This window comes from Lycium barbarum, chromosome 12 (genome assembly GCF_019175385.1).
Source record: "Lycium barbarum isolate Lr01 chromosome 12, ASM1917538v2, whole genome shotgun sequence".
Taxonomy (NCBI): Eukaryota; Viridiplantae; Streptophyta; class Magnoliopsida; order Solanales; family Solanaceae; genus Lycium; species Lycium barbarum.
The window spans coordinates 56,152,819-56,174,887 of record NC_083348.1 but is presented as its reverse complement, the minus strand read 5'-3'; the positions used below and the strand labels follow the sequence as shown (position 1 = coordinate 56,174,887).

General features: G+C 36.9%; 1 protein-coding gene across 3 annotated transcripts; it reads right to left on the bottom strand.

Moving 5' to 3' along the window:
* Positions 1-8,135: 8,135 nt before the first annotated feature.
* On the bottom strand, positions 8,136-14,037 carry LOC132622239 (protein RTE1-HOMOLOG). Of its 3 annotated transcripts, none has more exons than XM_060336812.1 (4): positions 13,846-14,037; positions 13,614-13,681; positions 9,282-9,571; positions 8,136-8,711 (listed from the first exon to the last, which is right to left on the bottom strand). In XM_060336812.1, exons 3-4 carry the CDS (start codon positions 9,552-9,554, stop codon positions 8,337-8,339), a joined length of 648 nt encoding a protein of 215 aa, XP_060192795.1. In that variant the 5' UTR covers positions 9,555-9,571; positions 13,614-13,681; positions 13,846-14,037; the 3' UTR covers positions 8,136-8,336. The 3 variants fall into 3 exon arrangements, with proteins under 3 accessions (XP_060192795.1, XP_060192793.1, XP_060192794.1); XM_060336810.1 differs by having other exon boundaries at positions 8,136-8,765; positions 13,846-14,036; XM_060336811.1 differs by lacking the exon at positions 13,614-13,681 and having other exon boundaries at positions 8,136-8,765.
* Between the last annotated feature and the right edge of the window lie 8,032 nt (positions 14,038-22,069).

The window sequence follows — 22,069 nt, the reverse complement described above, 5'->3', positions numbered from 1 at the left end:
TTTTTTTTTTTTAAAAAAGTTTTAATTTTCTTTATTTATTTTTTCATCCCACTCCTCCTCCTCCCAATCCTCCCCTCCCCCCCCCCCCCCCCCCCGCCCCAGAAAAAAAAGAAAAATTTAAAAAAAAATTGATTTTTTTATAAGTCCCCACTCCTCCTCTTCCCACCCCTTCCCTCCCATTTTTTTTTTTAAATTTTGATTTTCTTTATTTATTTTTTCACCCCTCCTTCTCCCCCTCCCCCCGCCTCCCCCACCTAACCCCATAATTTTTTTTTAATTTTAATTTTTTTATCAGCCCCCACTCCTCCTCCTCCTCCATTTTTTTTAACACCCCCCCCCCCCCCCAACTCCAAAAAAAAAAATTTTGAAAGAAAGTTTTGAATTTTTTATTTTTTTGGGTTTAGAAAAAGTTCAGATAAAATTCAGGTTGTTGTTGTTATGTGTTTGTAGTGAAATAGATGATTTTTCTGTTGTTGTCCTGGTATGGTTCAGGGTTTAGGAAAATATATCTAACAGATAGTTTTTTATTCTTGTCCTGGTATTTATCTGGTTCTACTTGTAGAAGATAACCAACAGATTTGTAGTTGTTGCAACAAATTCTACACTTTTTGCAACAAGTAGACAATCTGTTGCAACAACTCACTAATCTGTTGGACATAGCTTTAGTTATTTGCTTCTGTTTGTAGAAGTTATCCAACAGATTTTTAGTTGTTGCAACAAGTTCTACACTTGTTGTAACAAATAGACAATCTGTTGCAACAACTACAAATCTATTGGACAGAGCTTCAGTTATTTGGTTCTGCTTGTAGAAGATATCCAACCGATTTTTAGTTATTGCAACAAGTTCTACACTTGTTGTAAGAAGTAGACAATTTGTTGCAACAACTACAAATCTGTTGGACATAGCTTCAGTTATTGGTTCTGTTTGTAGAAGATATCCAACAGATTTTTAGTTGTTGCAACAAGTTCTACACTTGTTGTAACAAGTAGACAATCTGTTGCAACAACTACAAATCTGTCGGACATAGCTTCAGTTATTTAGTTCTGTTTGTAGAGAATATCCTACAAATTTGTAATTATTGCAACAAGTTCTATACTTGTTACAACAAGTAGACAATTTATTTATGAATCAGCAAATTTTGAGGAAAGATATAGTCAAATTGGCAGCCAAACTGACAATCAATCCTCAGAAAGAGATGAAGAACAGAGTCAAGAAACAGTATATACAAATGAAGAAAGTGAAGAAGAACTAGAAGATGAAGAAACTGATGATGGAAATGAAGGAGATGAAATAGATCAAGGAAATCTGCTACACCCCAGAAGGTAGTTGCTGAACAAATTATTACTTAAGTTGTGGTATTTGGAGGCTATTGAACAATTTCTGTTTTTTTTTTTTTTTTGTCCTTTATGTTATTTGTGAATGATGTTTATGAACTTATTTATTTTGATTAGTTGTGGTATTTGGAGCCAAGGTGGCTGTTGAACAATTTCTATTTATGAACTTATTTATTTTACTTACTAATTGTTGCAATAGATGCATTAGTTATTACAACAAATTACTCACCTTGTTGAAAAAAAATCAAACAATTGCTTAAACTATTGTAAAAACTAAAAAATATGTCGCAACAGATGAGTTAATTGTTGCAACAGATCATACACTTGTTGAAGAAGTTGCAACAAGTTACTAATCTGTTTCAACAGATTGATCAGTTTAAACAAGTCACTAATCTGTTTAGACAAGTTGCCTAAATGATTGCAACAAATCATACAGTTGTTGAAGAAGTCGCAACAAGTTACTAATCCATTCCAACAAGTAACTAATCTGTTTAAACAAGTTACTAATCTGTTTAGACAAGTTGCCTAACTGATTGCAACAGATCATACAGTTGTTGAAGAAGTTGCAACAAATTACTTATTTGTTTCAACAAGTTACTAATCTGTTCCAATAAGTAACTAATCTGTTTAAACAAGTTACTAATCTGTTGCGACAGATAGTACAGTTGTGGAAGAAGTTGCAACAAATTACTAATCTGTTTCAACAAGTTACTAATCTGTTTCAACAAATAACTAATCTGTTTAAATAAGTTACTAATCTGTTGCAACAGATCATACAGTTGTGGAAGAAGTTGCAACAAATTACTAATGATTTTAGTAATATATATATTGATCACTAAATATGGTCGATTTCCATTATTTATAACTAAATATGGGTGAATCAAGTAGTTCACACCACTTCACTCTAATGATCACTCTATTTAATGTGTATTGGACTTAGGTGATCATCTATCCTGACCCAAAACACCATCAAATTTCTTAAGTATATATATTGATCACTAAATATGGTTGATTTCCATTGTTTATCACTAAATATGGGTGAATCAAGTAGTTCACATCAATTCACTCCAATGATCACTCCGTTTAGTGCGTATTGGACTTAGTTGATCATCTATCCTGACCCAAAACACCATCAAATTGCTTAAGTATATATATTGATAAATAAATATGGTTGATTTCCATTGTTTATCACTAAATATGGGTGAATCAAGTAGTTCACATCAATTCACTCCAATGATCACTCCGTTTAGTGCGTATTGGACTTAGTTGATCATCTATCTTAGCCCAAAACACCATCAAATTGCTTAAGTACATATATTGATCAATAATATGGTTGATTTCCATTGTTTATCACTAAAGATGGGTGAATCAAGTAGTTCACTTCAATGATCACTCCGTTTAGTGCGTAGTGGACTTAGTTGATCATCTATCCTGACCCAAAACATCATTAAATTGCTTAAGTGTATACATTGATCAATAATTATGGTTGATTTCCATTGTTTATCACTAAATATGGTTGATTTCCATTGTTTATCACTAAATATGGCTGATTCCCTTTATTGATCACTAAATATAGGTGAACCAAGTAGTATCTGTTGCAGCAAGTATGGTATCTGTTGCAGCAAGTATAGTATATGTTGGAACAACTGTAGTATCCGTTGGAACAACTGTAATATCCTTTGTAACAACTGTAGTATATGTTGTAGCAAGTGTAGTACCTGCTGCAACAACTGTAGTATCTCTTGCAACAACTGTAGTATCGTTGATTTCATTTGTTTAACACTAAATATGGGTGAATCAAGTAGTTCACATCAATTCACTATAATAATCACTCGATTTAGTGCATACTGACTTAGTAGATCATCTTTCCTGACTCAAAATACTATCAAATTGATTAAGTATTATATATTGATCACTAAATATTGTTGATTCATTTGTTTATCAGTAAATATAGGTGAATCAAGTAGTTCACATCAATTCACTCTAATGATCACTCGATTTAGTGCATACTGACTTAGTAGATCATCTTTCCTAACTCAAAATATATCAAATTGATTAAGTATTATACATTGATCACTAAATATAGTTTGTTTATCACTAAATATGAGTGAATCAAGAAGTTCACATCAATTCACTATAATAATCACTCGATTTAGTGCATACTGACTTAGTAGATCATCTTTCCTGACTCAAAATACTATCAAATTGATTAAGTATTATATATTGATCACTAAATATCATTGATTTCATTTGCTAATCACTAAATATGGGTGAATCAAGTAGTTCACATCAATTCACTCTAATGATAATTGGATTTAGTGCATATTCCTGACTCAAATTACCATCAAATTGATTAGATTATATATTGATCACTACTTATTATTGATTTCCTTTGTTTATCACTAAATATCGTTGATTCTCTTTGTTGATCACTAAATATAGGTGAATCAAGTAGCATCCGTTGTAACAACTATAATATCTGTTGCAACAAGTGTAGTATCTGTTGCAGCAAATGACATAGTTGTTAAACAAGTCCTTACTCTTGTTGGATAAAACACAACAAGTTACCCACTTTCTGCAACAAGTCACTCCACTTGTTGGAAAAATCCCAACATGACTTAGTTGTTGCAACAAGGCCTATCAGATTGCTTATTTGCTGGAAATCTTTTAGCAGTTGGATAAACACACAAGTTACTAGTTGTTGCAACAAGTCCTGTACTTGTTGGATAAAACCCAATAAGTTACAGAGTTGTTGCTACAGATTCATTACTTGTTAAAAATTGTTCAGCAATTTATTAACAACAATACACACATTTGTGATTTGAACACGATCAACATATCATATAAACCAAGTTCACAAGCACTAAGAACAGAAATTACCATTCTAAAAAAGAATAACATTAAAATGTCATAAAGTTCCAACAAATAACTATTATTACAATGCATTGCTGTTAACAACTATGGAGCATTTCGGCTTGGACAACAACTACAAATCTGTTGGATATTTTCTACAAAGAGAACCAAATAACTGAAGCTATGTCCAACAGATTTGTAGTTGTTGGAACAGATTGTCTACTTGTTGCCACAAGTGTAGAACTTGTTGCAACAACTATAAATCTGTTGGATATCTTCTATAAACAGAACCAGATAAATACTGGGACAAGAACAAAAAAATCATCTATTGGATATCTTTTCCTAAACCCTGAACCATACCAGGACAATAACGGAAAAACCATCTATTTCACTACAAACACACTACAACAACAACCTGAATTTTATCCAAACTTTTCCTAAACCCCAAAAAATCAAAACTTGTTTTCAATATTATTTTTGAGTGGGGGAGGGGGGTGCTGCAAAAAAAGATTTTTTTTTTTTAAACAAACATTTTTTTGGAAGGTTGGGGGGTGGTGGGTGCAAAAAAACAAAAAGAAAAACTTTCAAAACATTTTACAAAAAAGCAATTTGGGGGGGGGGGGGGGGTAGTGAGGGGTGGGAGGAGGAGGGGGTTGGTGATTTTTTTTTAAAAAAAATATCAAATTTTTTTTTGGGGGGGGGGGGGGGGTGGAGGGATGGGAAGAGGAGTGGAGGCTGGTAAGAAAAAATTAAAACTTTTTTTAAATTTTTTTTGTGGGAGGCGGGGGGAGGGGGGTTGAGGGGTGGGGCGAGGGTTGCGGGGAGGAGGAGGACGAGGGGTGTGAAAAAAAAATTATTTTTTTTGGGGGTGTGGGGGTAGTGAGGGGTGCGAGGAGGAGCGGGGGCTGGTGAAAAAAAATCAAAACTTTTAAAAAAAAAATTTGGTGGTGGGGGGGGGGGGGGGGGGAGGGGGGGGGGAGGGTGGAGGGCGAGGAGGATTGGAGGCTGGTAAGAAAAAATCAAAACTTTTTTTTAATTTTTTTTTTTTGGGAGGTGGCGGGGGAGGGTTGCGAGGAGGAGGGTGGGGGTGAAAAAACAAATAAAGAAAATTAATTTTTTTAAAACTTTTTTGAAGGGTGGGGGTTGGGGGTGGGGGTGGGGGAGGGTTGCGAGGAGGAGGAGGCGGGGGGGGGGGGACAAATAAAGAAAATAATTTTTTTTTTTGGGAGGGCGTGGGGGTTTAAGGGGTTGGGAGGAGGAGGAGGGTGGGTGAAAAAAAAATAAAGAAAAAAAATTATCCGGGGGTGGGGTGGGGGGCATGGGGTCGGGGTCGGGGGTGGGTCAAAGTGTTAAAAATAAAACTTGAGTGCAAAGTGTTAAAAATAAAGTTGAGGGTCAAAGTGTCAAAATGGAAACTTTTGGGCAACTTCAAAACCCCTTAATCACTAATATAAAATTATCATCTCCACCTAATAATTAAAACTTGAGTCACCTCTCCTAAAATAAAAAACTAAAGAGTCACCAATAATTAAATGCCCTCTAATGACACCCACTTCTGGTTTAGGAAAACTAGTTTGCACTTTCATATAAAACCACCTTAATTGAGATTAAATTTCTTAATTTTAAAAGTTTTAAAAAATAAATATAAAGAATTTTTTTATTTTATGGGTATAAAAAATAAGTATAAATAACTTTTTAATTTTATGGGTATAAATTAAGAATATGTAAATATATTAAAATATTCATTGAATTTTATGATTTTACATTTATTAGCTTACTAAATCTTTTTTTTAGACGGATCAAAAAGAAAAATAAGACACTTAACTTGAAATGGACAAAGTAACTAATACTTTCTCTATTCCAATTTAAGTGTCTTACTTTCCTTTTTGATCTGTTTAAAAAAAATGTCTCTTTCTATATTTAGTAAGTTGATAATTCAAACATCTTACGTGATTAGTTTATAATTACAAGATGCATAGAACACTATAATACATTATACATATTTTTAATTTAAGATCACAAGATTTAAAGATTTTCATTATTTTTTAGTTTTGTGCCTAGTTAAATTAAGACACTTAAATTGGGACGGAGGGAGTATGATTAAGTGAAATATTTTGTGTATATGACTTACGTCATGCAATTATTATTTGGTGCATGAATTAGATGCACTTTCTGGAGCTTTTGTAGGATTAAACTTGTGTGAGATATAGTAGAAAGTACCCATAATTGTTCTTTTTTCAAAAGTTTATGTTTTTTACATAATATATTATCTCAATTAATAAATCAGGGATAATAATCTATATTATTACCCAGAAAAGAGTAATCCCTTTTTATTTTTATTTTATTTTTTGTTCATAGGAAAGAGTAATCCTTGTTAGAAGTACCTCACAAATACTCACTTCCAATGACCTCAAGATTTGAGAAATGCCATTACTGCTACCGATTGTTATCAATCAAAATAAGCATATCAAAATATATGAAGTTTTGGTATCATATTCTACTTTATTATTTATTTTTCCTTTCTGAATATAAATTTTCCTCATCTGTAAGCAAACGTGTCAAGTATATCTATTTGTGCACGTAGCTCTACGTTTTGATACTTATCTGATCTCTGCTGGTCAATCGAGCCTTCATTGTTAATCTTCCTTCCCATTTTATGTAATACATTTTAATTTATATAAAATTTAAAAACAAAAAAGTTTAAGACTTATAATTTAAAATATGTTATAAATATTAGTAGCTTGTTTGGCCAAGTTTTTGGGAGCCAAAAAATACTTTTTTCCTGAAAGTACTTTCTAAGAGATTTGAGGATCAAAATAAAAAGAACTTTTAAGCAATAAAAACATTTTTGTACTCTAAGATATCTCTTATGAAACAATGTGAAACAAAATATATTACCGGTGGTATCTCTTTTGTCCTCAGTACTATAATTTCAACATTTGCAAATTGATGCTACTGCTTTTGAAATCTGCTCATACTACGTTTTTCATAATTTTCAACTGAGAAGCTCCAACACTGTTTGCTTTGTGAATGTCCAATCTATAACAGCTGTTCATGTAGTTTTTCCATGTTCTAGTTGGGGGAGTAACGGAGGACATAGCTTACGGTCATTGACTTTGATCATGTCACTAGGCATTTGGTTAAACATAGCCTATTTTTGGTCCAAAACTTTTTTAGTGTAAAAAAAGTAGCTAAATGTTACTCGTAATAGCTTTTAAAATAGTGGCTAATGTATAATTGCAAGTGTAAAAGTGGCTATTTGCCAATTTTCCCCTCAAAGTAAAGCAATGTTTTAGAAAATTGACAAAACATATTTTAAGATTAAAAATGAAAAGTTTAAAGTTAAGTTGATTCTTAACATAGAAAGGTAATCGTTCATTTTGAACGACTAAAAATGAAAAATGTATCACATAAATTGAGACAGAGGAATTAGAAAGGATCCCAGTAGAAAAACGACTTCTTCTCATGTGCTATTTGCATAAATTCCACTTCTAATGGTTACTGTTTAAAACATGATCACAAATTAAAAATTAGCGTAATTTCGGCTTCTTTTTTCCCCCTCCAGTCACATTCTTCACCTTTTCTTCATCACTAGGCCATAAACTCAGCAGGTTTACTCCCAAAGCTACAAAAGTTATTCCTCTCTGTCAATACCCAGAATACTCCCTCTACAAAAGACTTAAAAGATCTTCTTTCAAATTTCACCTTTCAAGATGAAGTCCCAAATCCTCTTTAAGACCCACATTAGGAAATCAAAAAGGGTTCAAAAAATAGTCTAAGATGAGAAAAGGTTGAGGGATTTTGGGGTCATTGCCACAATAACAATATGATAACTAATAACCAAAACATAAAATTCTAGATTAAATCCCCACAAAATTTACAATTTTCACTTTTTTTTTTCTTCTGGACCAAAAATGCAAGCCTCTTGTCCCTGCTGGGACATCACATAAGTTCAAGCCTCTACTACATCAAGTCTCAATAGAACAAGAAACAACCACTTTAAAAAATCTTTTAAGTGGAACAGAAGCCAGCTTCCCCGACTGAGGAGTACCGTTGACATATACAGAACCTGAAGTTACCAGCTCTAAGACATGAGCATTATAACTAAACAAGTTACTTGTATCATGTCCAAAATTACAAGTGTCAGACTACACATGGATTAACTTCTTGAAACAGTATGTACCGAGGAGAAACCAACCAATAAGAACAAACATGAAAATCATCAGGTAAGTAAGGAAAGTCCCTCCTCCAAAGATGAGTCCTAAACCAAGCACAACGAGAGGCGGTAAATAGGTTTTAACAATAGATGTTTTATTTACCCAACGTCCCTTGAGAAAAATGAAAATGGCCAAGTTGACTACATTCCATCCACCAGCCTGAAACCCCAGCCTGTTTAAACCATTAGCTACAAAAGAGTGGCAGTTGCAAGTGAAAATGCTGTAAGATCGGTGTTGGAATTCTTGAATGCTCTTCCGTAAGGCAGATTCCCAAGTGTCATCATTGCTTCCAGTTTCATCATGGTTCTGGGCATATTCACCGGTATGTTCATCAGCTGAATAAGGAGAAATGCAGCAGCACTATTTGCCACAAAAACGACACAAACAAAGTGAATATACATCACGACTAACCAGCCAAATAGCAAAATCATGAATCCTACTCAATCACCCGGTAAAGTTTAGAATAATTAAATTTTTGGACCGCTCAAAAGAATAATAGCCAGCAAATGTATAGGTTTGGTATATAAAGTATAAATATAAATATGCATATAACATACATATTTTATACACAAAATATAAACACATATACATATAATATACGTAATCAATGTATAGGTTTTGTATATTTTGGCTAGCGCCCGTAATTAATTTCGGCCTGGCCAAAAATGAAAAAAGTCAATAGAGTTATTAGATCTGCTTGGATGGAAAAACTGCAGGTAGAACCAAGAGCAAGGGAAAAACAAGCCAGTGACAGTTTGATAAGAGAAAGGAGCTCCTCAACAGAAACAAACCCAGTAAGAGCAGTATCCAAATGAGCATACGATCTTTTTTTTTTTTTTCTTTTTAAAAAAAAGAAGTAAGAGCCAGCAGACATACCTGCTCTTTGCTTATTTGGAAATAGTGAGTTGGTGCCCCAAATGTGAAATTGTCAACAGACACAAAGTTTGGGCCTGCAAAGTCCAAGATTACGCCATCCTCCCTACAAATACCTATATGCCCAATAAAGGGGATAAACCAAGACAGGACAGGAAGCGGTGACCATACAATGCAGCACGGAAAGCGATCTCTTTTTGAATCAATTAGCATCGTATGCGGATGATTTTCTTCAATCATCAGAGCATGATCATCTGGATCTACCTCAGGAACCATGACCAGAGCTTAAATAACTAGCACAAGAACAAAACATTCAAAAAGTATTATAATCCATACACGGTTGCAATCATGTATGTCCAGTTTCAACTTATGGTTTACTCTATCCAAAAACAAATCTCTTACAGCAAAATCAGTTTCCTTCTCAAAAACAAACCAAACACCGGATCATGCCAGAAAAGAAACACAGCTTCGACATTTCATCAGCTTAATAAATATATTTCCCCACACTCTAAGCAACAAAAGATGTTAACATGCTCAAAGAGTTGCCTATCTTCCAGGAAGTCTTCAGCTAATTATCTCAAATAAGTCAAAACATCCTGCAAGACATCACTAGGACTAGCCTGAAGCACCAAATGAGTTTCCCAATTCAGCTATTCTATTCGGTGGCGGACCCAGGATTCTGTTCAAGTGGGTTCAATTATGTTGCTCGCACTCTCCAAAAATACTATCGCACTCGTTTCAGATTCTCCAAAAATACACTACTTTTGGAGAATCCAACACACACAAGTTGAATTTTGAAGGTTCCGAGCAACGTAGGGTCAAGTAATATATATTGAAAATTTTCTTCTCGTCTTCAATTTAAATTTTTATGTTTCACACTAATAACTAGCTAATAACAATAAAATTACAATTTTGAAAAACCATAAACAAAACAAAAACAGAATAAGAAAAAAAATACTAGTAAATAAATAAAATTAACCTAACCTTCATGTATACCAAAGACGAAGAAGAAAGACTAATAATTTTACGTTTTATACATAATAGAAGTATTACTTAATTGAAGTAAGAAGCAATATTTTCATTAATAAACTAAATTAGGATATGCTACAGGCAGGTCTAATGTTAGTGCCTGTAACCTGGACCCTAATCAATTATCAATTACTTCAAAAAAATATAAGCATAAACGAGCAATGGCAGGTGCGGAGAATCGATCTCTGCCACTTCTGCATATATTGAGCCAGCTTGACCACTGTGCAGTGATTCTCGGATGCGGTAAAGCGGGTTCATATTATTACATATACGGATTTTCTTATATGATTTATGTATATAAATACTAAATTTTTCCAACAAAGTGGGTTCAATTGAATCCTCTTGAACAAATGTAGGTCCACCCCTGATTCTATTGTACCCTCCTTTTGATCTAACAAAGGTAAAAACGTATTACTGCTCTAGCTTTTACTTGATAAGAGAATGTGCGAATGCACTAGGAAGAGTAAAAACTTGCTACAGCCACTTACAGGGCTGGAGCTATGTAGAACCAAGTGGGTTCAACTGAATCCTCTACAACAACAACAACAACATACCAGTTGAATCCCACAGTGTGGGGTCTGGGGAGGGTTAAGTGTACGCAGACCTTACCCCCACCTTGGAAGGTAGGGAGACTGTTTCCGAAAGACCCTCGGCTCAAAAGAAAGCAAGGAAAAAAATTCAGCTACCGACAAGCAAATCAAAGCAATGCGAAATAACAAGAGCAAAGAAGTCATGATAAAACAGCATGAAAAGACAAGACCCAACACATAAAAGCAGGAATCAAAGGGCAATAAAAAGTAGAGCAAAACTACGCCTACTAGTGCGACAGAAAAGCGAGACTACCTACTAGCCTTTTATCCTAATCTGAGCCCTCCACAACCTCCTATCTAAGGTCATGTCCTCGGTAATATGAAACTGCGCAATGTACTGCCTAATCATCTCTCCCCAATATTTCTTTGGCCTTCCTCTACCTCTCCTAAAACCGTCCATAGCCAACCTTTCACACCTCCGCACTGGGGCATCTATGTCTCTCCTCTTCACATGCCCAAATCATCTCAGCCTCGCTTCTCGCATCTTGTCCTCCACCGATGCCACTCCTACCTTGTCCCGAATGTCCTCATTCCTGATCCTATCTCTCCTAGTGTGCCCACACATCCACCACAACATTCTCATTTCCGCAACTTTCATCTTCTGCACGTGAGAGTTCTTGACTGGCCAACACTCTGCCCCGTACAACAGAGTCGGTCTAACCATCACTTTGTAGAACTTGCTCTTAAGTTTTGGTGGCACTTTCTTGTCACACAGCACTACGGAAGCGAGTCTCCATTTCAACCATCCAGCACCAATACGATGTGTGACATCATCGTCAATATCCCCATTTTCTTGTAAAATAGACCCAAGATACTTGAAACTTCCTTTCTTTTGAATGACCTGGGTACCAAGCTTTATTTCCACGTCAGCCTCCTGAGGTATGCCACTGAACCTGCACTCCAAGTACTCTGTCTTGATCCTACTCAACTTGAATCCTTTAGACTCTAATGTCTGTCTCCAATCCTCTAGCTTAGAGTTAACTCCGCTACGAATCTCGTCAATCAAGACTATGTCATCTGCGAACAACATACACCATGACACCTCACCTTGAATTCGTCGCGTCAATCCATCCATCACCAAGGTAAATAAAAATGGGCTAAGGGCTCAATGCAAACCCATCAGAATTGGGAAGTGCTCCGAGTCTCCTCCTATAGTCCTTACCCTATTCTTGGCTCCATGACACATGTCCTTGATCACTCTAATGTACACCAGAGGTACACCTTTAGCCTCCAAGCATCTCCACAGAACCTCTCTAGGTCGATGAATACCATCTGCAAGTCTCTTTTCTGCTCCCTATACTGCTCCACCAATCTCCTAACAATATGAATGGCTTCAGTAGTAGAACGCCCCGGCATGAATCCGAATTGGTTCTCTGAAATAGACATGCCTCTCCTCACCCTCATCTCTACCACCTTTTCCCACACTTTCATAGTGTGGCTTAGCAGCTTGATACCTCTATAGTTGTTGCAGCTTTGAATGTCGCACCTGTTCTTGTACAAATGAATCATTGTACTCCACCTCCATTCTTCGGGCATCTTCGCCGTCTTAAAAATGACATTAAATAACCCAGTCAGCCACTCTAAGCCTGCCCCGCCTGCACTCTTCCAAAATTCCCCACGAATCTCGTCAAGTCCGGTCGCTCTTCCCCTGCATATCCTACGAACAACACCCTTAATCTCGTCGACCCTTATACTCCTACAATAACCACAATCGCGATGCCTCTCAGAGTACTCCAAATCTCCCAACACAATGTCTCTGTCCCCTTCTTCGTTCAAGAGTTTATGGAAGTATGACTGCCATCTCCGTCTAATGAGAGCTTCCTCCGCCAACACTTTGCCATCCTCGTCCTTGATGCACTTCACTTGATCCAGGTCGCGCGCCTTCCTCTCTCGGGCCTTGGCAAGCCTGAACAACTTCTTATCCCCGCCTCTGTCCTCTAGTTCTGCATAAAGGCATTCAAACGCCACCATTTTCGCTGCCGACACTGCCAACTTCGCCTCCTTTCTCGCCATCTTATACTTTTCCCTATTCATCCACTTCTTTTCGTCATCTTATACTTTTCCCTTGCTGTCTACCAGCTTCGCATACGCCTGCTTCTTTGCTTCCACTTTACCTTGGACTTCCCCATTCCCCCAATCCCCTCAGTGCCCACCATGGCGACCTCTTGAGACTCCCAGAACCTCTCTAGCTGCTTCTCTAATGCAACTGACTGTCCTATCCCACATATTGCTCGCATCTCCCCTGCTCTCCCACGCCCCTAAAGCCATCAACTTCTCCCCTAATTCTTGGGCATTAGACAGAGTCAAACTCCCCCACTTGATCCTCGGCCGATCATCGGCGACCCTCTTCTTCTCCTTCCTCTTGAATTATACTATACAAATAGGATAAAAACTAATGTTTTTGGCTATATACAAACTGTTGAATACCCTTGGCATAAGGAAAAACTATAGTATATTGGTAATGGAGGTTTGATAATTGTTTTAGGTCACAGGTTCAAATCTCAAGTGTGACATTTTAGTTATTCTATTTTCAATCCCTTGCATAAATTCCTGGCTCCGTCATTGGGCACTTACACATTGTTTAAATGTATGAAGTGCAGACACATAGGTAAACCAACAATTACTCTCATCACATATAGCAAGAGCAAACAATGGAGTATAATTCTTTTGAAACAGATGAAATACCAAAACCATCTAAACTGAGTAAAGTTTTTACCTTTGATCGGTTTAACGGAGATTGTGGTGTAATTGTTGATCTTTAAAGAGTACAAACAGTGAATTGATCTACGAGGCACAAATAAGAATATAAATTAAATATTTAAAAGCAGATGAAGACTGAAAAATTGAATCCCTAATTTTTATTTCTCCGATCTAAAAATGCAGGATTTGTATCAATTTCTTATCAAATAGGCCAATTTAAGAAGACATAAATAGGCATTAAAGGATACCTTTGGCACGTAGAGGAATGGCGGTCGGAGATGGGATGGAGCTTCTGTCGGATAGACGGAGTACCAATTTTCACTAATTTGGATCTATTTTGCCAAAGTCCGTGGGATATTTCTTTTTTTGCAAGAGCTGTTTGAGAAACTTTTTTTTTTTTTTGGGAACGTAATTCAGATCAATATGATAATACTATTTGTTAGAAAAAGCTACTAAGCTAAACAATTTATATTAACTACGATTTTAAATTTAATACAAAAGTATTTTATTTATAATGTAGTAATATTTTGTATGTACCTTTTTATATAGTACAAGTTTTATTTTTAAAATGTCATAAAATTGTTTCACAATAGAAATTAGATGTGTTACCAACATCAATTCTTTTTGGGTGGAAAACATTTTCCCTTCAATTTTGCTATAGAAATCAAACATCTCCCCAATTTTGAACAATAGACACTTTCCTCCTCCTATTTAAGTGATACCTATTTTACCCTTGATGTTTTAGGAATTTACTATTTTAAATTTTGGTAAGTTTTAAACTATATTTCCCATGCCATGTGTAGTTTATTTATAATGTGTCATATTTATTTTTTTGACTTATTTCTTTAACTATAATTAAAGTTAGATTATTTTTATTATACTAGATGAGAATAGCCCGTGCCAGGACTTTGCATTGCAGGATATTTTGTTTCGACAGACACAATGTTATATCCCGCGTTTTGCGCGTTTGGAAAATTTGGAATAATCTTGCTTTGTAGGAAATGAAGGCTATGTTCTTATTCTAATTAATATACGTGTGATATTCATGGAAAATATTGATGCGAAAATACGGAGGAAGGCCAAGGGCAAATTTGGAATTTTGAAAATTAGTTTCGGGAATTACAAATAAGACCCATAATAAATTGGGCTCAAATAAAATAAGAAAAATTGAGGCCCAAAGAGGGAGGGGTGGCCGGCCATCATCATGGCCCAAGCCCATGCCCCCTTAAAAACCCATGTGACCAATTATATTAAGGAGCCTTATCTTTAGAAAGTTCAAGAAATAAGAGAAGGAGAGAAACAAAAGAACAAGAGCAAAGATTAAAGGCCATTCGGCCAAGGGGGCAAGAATTTCACCCCTTGAAATCTTGTTCCAAAAATTATTTTCTTGTGGTATTCCTACTAATTCAAGGACCCTCTACAACGTGGTATAATTATTTTGGAAGATAATTCATCGGTTTCATCGTTTCCGCACTTTGGTCAAGTGAAGAAGTTAAAGAGAAAAGGTAAGAATTAATTCCTTTTTATTATGTTATGAAGGTTTGTCTATGTTGTAGTATGTAGAAATGAGTAGAAGTTACAAAAATATAGAAGTTTGCATGTTGGGTGTATATATATGCATGTAGCCGTATGTATGTATTAATGGATAGGTGAGATGAGTTGAATTTTATGTAGTGTTCTAGTTGTGGTTATTGTGGATTTTGTATTGGAGATGAAAGTTGAATGAAATTGGTTGAAGTGAAAAATGGGGTGTTGGCCGTGTGGTGCATAGTGATGGAATGGAAATGAATTAATCTTGTTTAGTATGCTAGTTGTGTTGTTGTGACCCTTATAATGTAAATGAAGGTAAAATGGATTAAGTTGGCATGGAAATTGGTTGTAGGAAATTATGTCATTTTAATGTGATTTTATGATATTATGAAAATGAAGTTATTAAAGTGTAGATTATTGTTGTTGATTATGAAATTGTAAATAGGAAAATGTGTTGTGATGGTTTCGAAGCATAAGTAGGAACTTTGGATGGAATATGGAATTTTTGAGCATTGGATATATGGCTTGGAATATTCTTGGTCTATGTTTGGATAATCTTAAATTAGTATGGAAGCATGAAAATATTGATATTGATTTGAGATGCAAAGTTAGATTGGGAGTTGTTGCATTATTTGAAAAAGAAGACTATTTATGTTAGAGTGCATCTCTAGCCGATTGTTGATGTTGTTGAGATTGCTGCTATTTTGGCCGAGTTTAAATCTCGGGGATGTTATATGTATAGGGGAGATGCTGCCCAAATGTTTTAGACAAGTATTGGTTGAGATTGTAATCTTAAAGCCTTACAATTAACATTTGGTAATTGTGACCAAATTGTAGATTTTGGCGAACTTGAGATTTGATTTTGGAGACGTGTAGGAAGCAGAAAAGGTATGTAAAGCTATCTCTTTTCTTCTTTTGGCATGTCCTAGGTGTACTAGGTTTGGATTTGAGCCTCGGGGGTTATTTTGTTCATAGAAATCCGAGTCTGATTTTAGGTACTATTCATTCAATGTAATTGAATTACAATTCTTATGTTTTGTTGGAAAACTATTCAAACATCCATAATTTGCACAAATGTGATAGAATCGCTTTGAAACCTTCATGGATGACTCCATAGAGTCTAATGTTCGTAATTTATGTCCGCCACCTCGACTTGATCCGAGGTGGGCCCTCTAGTCCCGAGACTTTCTTCGTTTGTCTTACTTAATTTATTTTTGTATGATATAAAAAGGGGACTTTTGCCTATGAATTTAAGGCTCCGTTTGACTTGATCCACAAGTTATTTGAAAGTTCCTTAATGTGAATGATACTAAATTTTCAGAAAACGGCTTATATTTTTCGAAAGTTTTGTAAATTTAAAGGCTCATATCTTTTGTATACTAATTCCGACAGACTCGATACTTACCTTGAGCTTTCTGATCTCAATATACACATGTATATGTATTTATTTGTCGAGTCTTGGAACTTAATTGTGTATATGCATATGGTTTCCGCACTACTCTGCTCGTGCCTATACTATGACATCGTTCGCCGGTTCCCGGGCCGGTTTTGTGATCGTGCGCACTATGATATATTCGGCAGTATGATGTGTTACGGTTCCCGAGACCTCGCCATAGGGCCGGGTTCCGTTTATGGAGTTATGCTGTGATATGGCTCATGATATGTTTTGATGATATGATATGATGTGATCATATGTTGTGTTCGGAGTTGTACTGAGATTTGAAACCTTCTGGAGTATGCTGTGTTGTGGCACCAGTGTCGGAGTGGTGACCACGTTCCTGAGCCTTATGCATGATTTTCTATTTGCATTATGTACATGTGTCTTCAGTACAGATTTTGATATTTTGATCCGGTATTCTCTCTCTGTACCCTTCACTTCAGTTATGGTTTGGATTTCTGTACTTTATGCTTTACATACTCAGTACATCTTTCGTACTGACCCCCTTTCTTCGGGGGCTGCGTTTCATGCCCGCAGGTACAGAGGTTCGTGATCTGCCAGTGTAGGCCACACATTCTGCTATTACAGAGTGCTCCTTTTGATCCGGAGCCCATATATTGGTACATATCTTTTGTGATGTATATGCTTCTGTATATTTGGTTATTTGGAGTACGGCGGGGCCCTGTCCCGTCATATGATTCCGTTATGGTTTGTAGAGGCCTGTAGTCATATATGTGGGTAATGGGTCATGTGTGTGTGTTCGTTTGTCTATGATCTACGTCTTAATGCGGTCCCGTCTGTTATGGCGGCTATAATGGCCCGTATGTTTGTATATGTGTATATCTGTTCGGCGATGTGTATTCCGCCGCCCCTTCTGACTATGATATGATAATTTTTGCACGTGCGACCGCTTAAGATAATATTTGCTTTCAATCTGTTTGAGATGATTAATATGAAAGTCTGAGTTAGATAAAAATATGACGAGTCAGTATGTAAGTCTGTTTGGGGTGTCCAAATAGGACATCAGTCGCGGCCCACGGAGCTGGGTCGTGACACACAATGCTTCGTATTTGAATTACAAAAAATTAATCATAATAATCAAAAGATTTTTCCATACAACATGGGCATGGTCTTGCTATTTCTTTACAAATATCTGCAAAAAGGGACATACGAACGATGCCTCTCCAACAACCAATCTAGAGCCTTGGTTACTTCATCTTTATACCATGCTTCTTGTTGTAGCAAGGTTGTACCATTATCTGCATTATGCTATTGAGTGGCTTTGTCTCGCAGGTTAGTACAACATGCCTTGTTCAACTTAAAACTATCTAGACTACTTTCTTTCTTTGCCTGAAGACTTGCTGCTGTTGCTGCAGCAACACATGGTTTAGATGGAAGTAAAGCTACATGGTTAACACTTTTAAGTGACTGGCCTTCAAATGATAAATGATTTGACATCAACACAATATAGGAATATTGGAAAATTAGTAGAGAAGATGGGAGCTCAACACTTCCCCTTTGAGATGGTTTCTCAAGACATAATCAACAACAAATCAGAGACTGAAGAAAGAGCTCACATTGATTTATTGAAATCAACAATGCATACACATCCTACGAACCTGGGATTTAGTAGTTATTTCCATAATATGAGTTGAACTAAGGAATAATAAATAAGCACGTCTCATACTTGCACCATATGAACACCTGCTCATCTTCTGTTGTCTTCAATAAAAATGGCTTTTCACCATGCTACAAAAGCATTCATATAAAGAATACAATTAAAAGCACAAATTCAGTAGAGAGTACTGTTATATCCCGCATTCTTGTACAATCGGATAATTCAAGACAGTCGCGGGAAGACAGTAATCAAGGCCATAATTTTTACTTGGCTTGGCATATAAGTTGTTATGAGAATTTTGAAGTGGAAATAATGAAAAAAAAAGGTTAAGGGCATAAAGGGAAGTGCGCAATATGACTCGTGGAAATATCGAGGATGAGTAAGGGAAAAATTGAAATTTCGGAAATTAGCTTCTTGAATTACAAAACATGGCCTATGATTAAATTGGGCTCAAAAAAAAAATTATGAAACAAGAGGCCCAACATGTGAGGGGTGGCCGACCATGGTCCAATAAAAATGGCCCAAGCCCATGTCTTGATTTAATTCAAGACTAGTAAATAAATAAGGGGGCCATGTATCAGTTTCATCTAGAAATTTCAAGAAGACAAAAGAAAAGAAAGAGAGAGCTCAACCAAACAAGGCCATTCGGCCATAGAGTAATCCCACAAGAAAAATTGATAAAAATTCCTTCAAAAATCATTTTCTACCAAGTAAAGGGTGCTTAATAAGGTGGAGTTGTTGTTGGAGCAAGAAAGATTCATAAGCATCCAAGTTGCCAAGTTGTAGGCAAGTGGGAAGTTGAAGAAGAAAGGTGAATTTTAATCTTGTTTTATGTGTTATACATGGTTTATATGTGTTGTAGTATGCTAAAATGGATGAAATTCATGAAAGAGAGGAATATGGTATGTGGCCGTACATGTGTATATATGTGTAGGAATCATATTTCAATTATTTTGTTTAGTGTTTGGTTGTTGTTGTTGTTGTAAATACTATATTGATAATGGAAGTTGAATGAATTTGGAAAGAATGTAGTTGTGTGTGCATGATGAAGCCGTGAGTGTGTAGTGTGTATGTGGCCGTGTATACATGATGTATAGTCGTGTATATTGGTGAGTCGTGAAAGAATAATGAGCAAGTTGTAGTTAATATTTTAGTTGTTGTGTTGTAGATTTCATATTGCAAATAAAGGCTTGATAAGTTTGGTGAAGTATTGGTAATTGGAAGATTGTGTATATGGAAAAATAATGTTCTTGCAGGGATAGCATGTAATGGTATTAGTATGATGTTGTTGGAATATATATTATAAGGTTGCTATTGTATTCATTGAAGTCGGAAGGTTTTGAAGAAAGTGGTAAATTGAGATCATGTGTCTTGAATGGAATATGTGAATTGCTAGTGTGATTGTTGAGCTGTGTTAATAGTTTGGCCGGGTTTGAATTCCCGGGTTGTTGTTGATTGAAAACTTGCTAGGTTGAATGTCGAGGATGGTATAGTTACAGAGGAAGTGCTGCCGAAATTTCGGTAGCCAAGTATCACCTTAAGATTTCAACTCTAAGTATCCTAATAAGAGTTTTTGGTAAACATGACCAATTTGCAGATTTTGACGAAATTGCAACGTGAATTCGGAGTAGCAAAAGGAGCGGAAAGAGGTATGTAAGGCTTCATCCTTCCTTCTATGGCATGTCTTAGACGTAATAAGTTGGATACGAGCCTCGGGGATAACCCTATTCCCCGGAACCCGCACCTAAAGTTTCCCCTTTTTCATTCAATGGAATTGAACTAGAAATTGCGCAAAAATGTTGAAAAACCTTCCTAACCCTCTAGAACTTGCATAAAGAGGACCCGATTACTTTAAAACCCACACAAGTAACGCCATGACGTGTAACATATGAAAATTTAGTACGCCGCCTCATTTGACCCGAGGTGGGCCCATTGTTCCCGTATTCTTCCCTAATGTTCAGTTATTACCCGATAAGTGTTACAACTATTCTAAGGAGAGTATTTCTATGATAATAATGATAACGATGATGTTAATGAAGATAGTATATCTATGATGAGTATGACAAGAGTGATCCCACGACTAAGAGTCTTGAATTAAGGACTCAATATGAGGGTGAAAGTGTCAAGCTTGTTATTGATCTTTAATGCTACTTCTTGGTTATGACCCGCGTTTCTAAAGACTTCAAGTGAGTGACTTATGATGTTGATGACCTTGTCCTATGTTTTCCCTTAACGCTATTCTTCGTTGATAGTCTCGCCTTATAATACTAGTCCCTTCAAGGCGAGGCAAAGTCATGATGATCATTCCATAACGCAATCGGAGGTTTCCGACCTTATGTCACTCCGATAGAGTTGTAGCTTTCACTTGGGCTCTCATGCATGCTTTATACTTATGTATGAGTTATTTTATGACACCGTGCCGTCCAACGGGCGGCCGGGCAGATATACACACCACTATAGTGGGCAGCTTATACCCCGGACGCGGGAGGCCTGGACGCGGGCTCACACACCGTTCCTACATGGACGGGCAGCATTACACCTCACCTATACGGTCAGGCAGTTTACTTACAGATTTTTACATATTATTTTTAAAGCTAGCATGCATGGCATCCGCCCTAAGGGGCATTCAGATGAACAACTTATTCCTCTACCCCATAGTATGCTCAGATAAAGTTACACCGTACCTCTATGGTCGGGCAGCACTACACCGTACCTATAGGGTCGGGCAGTATTACACCGTACCTACGCGGTCGGGCAGTGTACTTGAATTGTCTATATGTTACTTCAAGAGGTAAAGTTAAACTGTACAAGTATCTGCCTTAAGAGGCAAACAGAGGTACAAATTATATCCCTCATCCTCTATGCTATGTTTTATGCTTTCTAGTATGATCTTATTTTACTATTCATGCCTTACATACTCGGTACATCATTCGTACTGACGTCCCTCCTTGCGGACGCTGCGTTTCATGCCGCGCAGGTAAGCAGGTTGGCGGACTTGATCCTTAGGAGCTCCACCAGCGGTATATTGAGAGTGCTCCAGTTCTTTCGGGGCTCCAGCTTATTGGTACTACTTTTGTGTACATGTCCGGACTCGACAGTATCCGGTCCTTTTTGTGATGCTATGTATTATGTTTAGAGGCTCGTAGATAGACATGTACAGTTAGATGTTTTGTACTTATGTGGGCCTTCGTCACTGTATAAGGTGCTAGTAAAGTTTAATAGCGTACGTTTATGAATATGCGGTTAATGTTAATGTCGAGTAACAAAAAAAAAATGTATGGTATAGTTCATATGGCTCACTTAGTAATAAGAATATGATGCGAGATAAGGGGTGCTCGGTACAAGTATCGGGTACTCGTCACGGCCCCTAGTTGGGTCGTGACAGAAGTGGTATCAGAGCAGTTCGGTCCTAGGGTTTTTTCTACGAGCCATGTCCAGTAGAGTCTTGTTTATGGGTGTGTAGCGCGCCACACTTATAGGCAGGAGGCTACAGGGCATCTATGAAATATGACCTTCTTTGTATTCTAAGATCGTGCGATAGAGCTATGCTCCCAGGTTTCCATATTCCTTTCCTAATCCTATGTTATGGTTTTAGTAATGCCGCCGAAGAAGAAAGCTAGGGCAGCCCAGAAGGGCGAGACAGTGGCTGGAAGGAGAGTTGAACGGGAGCTAGAAGAAGGAGAATCTCATAATAAAGCTCCCCCTCAAACCTTTCCTGCTCCCCCTGCACCAGCAGAGCAGGAAAGAGTTCCAGCTCCAGCCCCCGCACCTCCAGTCCCACCGCCAGCAGCCCCGGGCCACCAGATGGCAGAGGCCATCCAGTTATTGACCCAGTTAGTTGCCGCACAGGCTCAACGGCAAGATGTAGACCTGGGGGACAAGGCGG

Coding starts and splice junctions, on each gene's coding strand:
- LOC132622239 (XM_060336811.1), bottom strand. CDS start 9,554: ATGGTTCCTGAGGTAGATCCAGATGATCATGCTCTGATGATTGAAGAA. Junction 8,766..9,281: donor TCCAAATAAGCAAAGAGCAG/GTATGTCTGCTG, acceptor TGTGGCAAATAG/TGCTGCTGCATTTCTCCTTA.